The 3,275-nt window shown below is 42.7% G+C and overlaps 1 protein-coding gene across 3 annotated transcripts in view; it reads right to left on the reverse strand.

Annotated features, from left to right (window-relative positions):
• The window catches only part of LOC117542428 (protein MTSS 1-like), a 114,467-nt gene extending 111,563 nt beyond the window's left edge, over positions 1-2,904 (reverse strand). For all 3 annotated transcript variants that reach the window (XR_004568437.1, XR_004568436.1, XM_034210085.1), the window contains exon 1: positions 2,509-2,904. Coding sequence is in view for 1 of the 3 variants with exons in the window: in XM_034210085.1 (XP_034065976.1) it covers positions 2,509-2,580 (72 nt within the window). In the remaining 2 variants the exon portion in view is untranslated. The remainder of the gene's footprint in view (positions 1-2,508) is intronic.
• Positions 2,905-3,275: the final 371 nt, after the last annotated feature.

The following is a 3,275-nucleotide window of genomic DNA, read 5'->3' on the forward strand; positions in this document are numbered from 1 at the left end:
GTCCATAAACTATGGCGCCCCCCCCCCCAAAATCAAGTTGAACCGCCCCAGTAAAAAACAGAGGTTTATGTGAAATAGTTATTTTTTTGAAATAATGGTTTTAGTGTGCAATTACAGGTTTTAATTTTGTATTTGTGTTAATTTAAAATAAATCAAACTGCCAAAAAACGTATACAGCTTTTATTAACATTGGAATTTACTGTGTAAGCGGCTTTATGGCACATTTCCACTGCAGCGGGGTAGCCCCGTTTAAGCGTCCCTAGCGTCCTCACTGCCTCGCTGGCCGTCCGAGGCCGTGGCGCATTTCCATTACAGTTTAGGACCTGGGGTAGCAACGCAGTGTAGGCGGGGCGATCGGCTTCACATTTCGAGTTGTTCCGTCGAGCTCCCGCTGGATTTTATCATCCCCAATGAGATGTAGGAACGTCGTCACCTCCTCGGTCGACCACGGTGTGCTTTTCTTTGACGCTGACATTTTTGTAGCTCCTCCGTTTACAAAATGCTGTGTATAAAAATGCTGCAAGCTTGCTTCTAGATATATATGCGACGCTAGGGATGATCTTGCGCGCAATCTTGTGACGATTCTCTCTGACCAATCAGCAGTCGAGAGTGTTGACGTCACTAGTTCAGCCCTGGCCCTGGTCTGATAGAACCACGATTTTATGGGGCCGGAAAAAGAGGGAAAAAGTACCCGCTAGCCGGTGCTACGCTATATGGAAAGGCCACCAAAAACTGGCCTGGCCGCTTGAGGACGATTAAGGACGCTTAAACGGGGCTACCCGCTGCAGTGGAAATGCGCCATTAGAGAGCTCTCTCCTGAAAGACTGAGAGGCTCTGATAACCTCAACTCAGTGAGGTAAAGGCACACCTTTATATGATCATTATAGTTATAACAAAATAAGAGAATAGATTTTCATCTATTCTCTTATAGTATAAAATACTATATGACAGTAAAAAAAAGTTGTTATTAATAAACAAGAATACAGTTTGAAAGGGGAGTGATTTGTAAAATATCCATAAAGAAAAAGAAAATCTGTTTACAGTTCTGTCTCATATGGGTGTTGAGAGAGGTATCCATAGATCTCTTAATGTTGCTCTCAAAGTGCACCAGATTGATGCTTTTAACTTCAATATTAAAAATAAAAAATAATCTTCCCGGGGGAGCATGCCCCCGGACCCCCCGAGAGGAGGTTAGGTCCCCCCCCACTTAAATCATGTTCAAATGGAGAGGATACTAAATACATCTGCACACATCTTGTGTACATATCTTTCTGTTTTGGTCATGCCACAACCGTGCACGTGCATGCGAGTGTCTAGCAAATTGGTCAGGGCCGGCCCTGAGTCTATGTGTGGGAAACCCTGGTATGTATGCATACAAACGAGAGCCAACGTTATCATACAAGAAAACAAAGTTATATTTTCCCATTTGATAGACTAAAATATCATCCAATAGTTATTTTTCTTCTTAATATCTAACGTCCATTACAATTAACCGAAGCTCCCCCAAAAATGCTTTTTTTTCCCGATCAACAAAAATATTCAGTAATAAGACAGAGGAAAGCAGCAAATCCTCACATTTAAATGCTCATATTCAGGTGTATATCAGTATGTAGTGTCTCTACTGTGACATGTCTCCATGCTTTAATGTTCAAAAAACTCTTTATTGTTCTCATACGTCTGTCTGAAACCAGAGCCCAGTCTGCTCTGATTGGTTAGCTGGCTGGCTCTGTTATGATTGGTCAACTGCCTACAGTAGAGATGACCCACCCCTTAGCCTATCACGCACAATGTGGCAGAGCGCTAACCAATTGAAGTGCAAGTGTAACATATTGATGTCACTTTGTTATTGAAGTAAACAAAGGAGTCCAATCGAGGCGTTTCAGGCAGGGGGAGAAAGACTCCTATATAAACACCCGACAGGAAAGGGAACACCCCAAGAAGCATAGCCCTTTAAGAAGCTGGAACATGGTCATGTTTGATTGTTGATGCATAAATCAACCAATCATGACAACATATTAGTATCTACGGTATCCGACCAACTTCCTTCTATGTTGCTGCACAACATAATGTGACTTTTAGGGATAAGCAAGTTTAATTAAGCAGATGTATATTAGATTAGAACAGCCCTGTCGTAATAAAAAAAAAACTTGGAAAACATCCCTGAAAAGACTCATAGTTTTCGTATGGAGCTAAGGTAAATCATTGCTCTGTGATAGCACTGCAACAGTCTGTCACTGTCATTCATCCTGTTAGCTGTGTATGGATCTGGGTTTACATGCAGTGGGCTCTTTATTTTGTTGGAGTAAACTGCAGAAATGAAGGCACCAGGCCCTGAACACACCCACTTCACTCCCCTCCTGGATAATTAACAAATTAACGATGACGCCTTGAAATTTCACATGGGATAACATGTCTGCTTTTCCTGCTTTCATGCAACAGGGGATTTTACAGGCGCTGGAGGTATCAACAGTTTTAATGACAAGTCAGAGGAAATAATAATAATGTTACCTTCATGTCTCCTATGACAGTCTGGAAAAGCCCCCCCAGCGCGCTGCACTCCCTCTCCATCACCGACTCCATCTTCAGCTGTGTGAACGAAAATGACAAACACTCTACTCGGAGCTTCTGTGGTCCATAAATGAAGCGGCAGGCAACAAATAAATTAAAGAGGAAAAGCGGCGCGGTGTGGATGAAAACGCTCAGAGTAGAGCGGCAGGGTTTCCCCGGCTGAAGTAGAGCAGAGAGCAGACACAGGCAGCAGCAGAGCCCGGGGTTAGTGTCTTCTCAGAGCGGGTACATCCCATAGTGTCTTCGGGAGGAGACGCATGGTGCAGCGGGGAGGACTGACAGCAGGAAACAGGACGAGAACTTTACAGAGAGCGCGAGCTGCTTCACTGGCGCTGGTGCACGAGACGCGGCGGTGGCTGCAAGGGCGCGAGCCTGAAGGAACGTGCACGCGCCGCCAATTGGCCCCGCCCTCAGTTGAGGAGGCTTTCTAATGAAAAAAGAGGGTCAAATTAGATTAAATAAAATGAAGATGGACATAGAAATATAATGAATTAAAAAGATAAGTAGGCTATTTATAATTCATATTTAGGAAAGGAAACATGTAAAAACAGTGTGCCTCGTTCATCCACACTTATAAATAATACCACTTAAATCCATCAATACGACCACTTAAAACAAAGAAAACAACATTTAAAATAGAAATCTAAAATAGGAAAAAATTAAATTACAATATAGAATCTACAAACAAATTAAAAAAGATTGAACAT

The sequence above is a fragment of the Gymnodraco acuticeps genome, unplaced genomic scaffold (genome assembly GCF_902827175.1).
Source record: "Gymnodraco acuticeps unplaced genomic scaffold, fGymAcu1.1, whole genome shotgun sequence".
NCBI lineage: Eukaryota > Metazoa > Chordata > Actinopteri > Perciformes > Bathydraconidae > Gymnodraco > Gymnodraco acuticeps.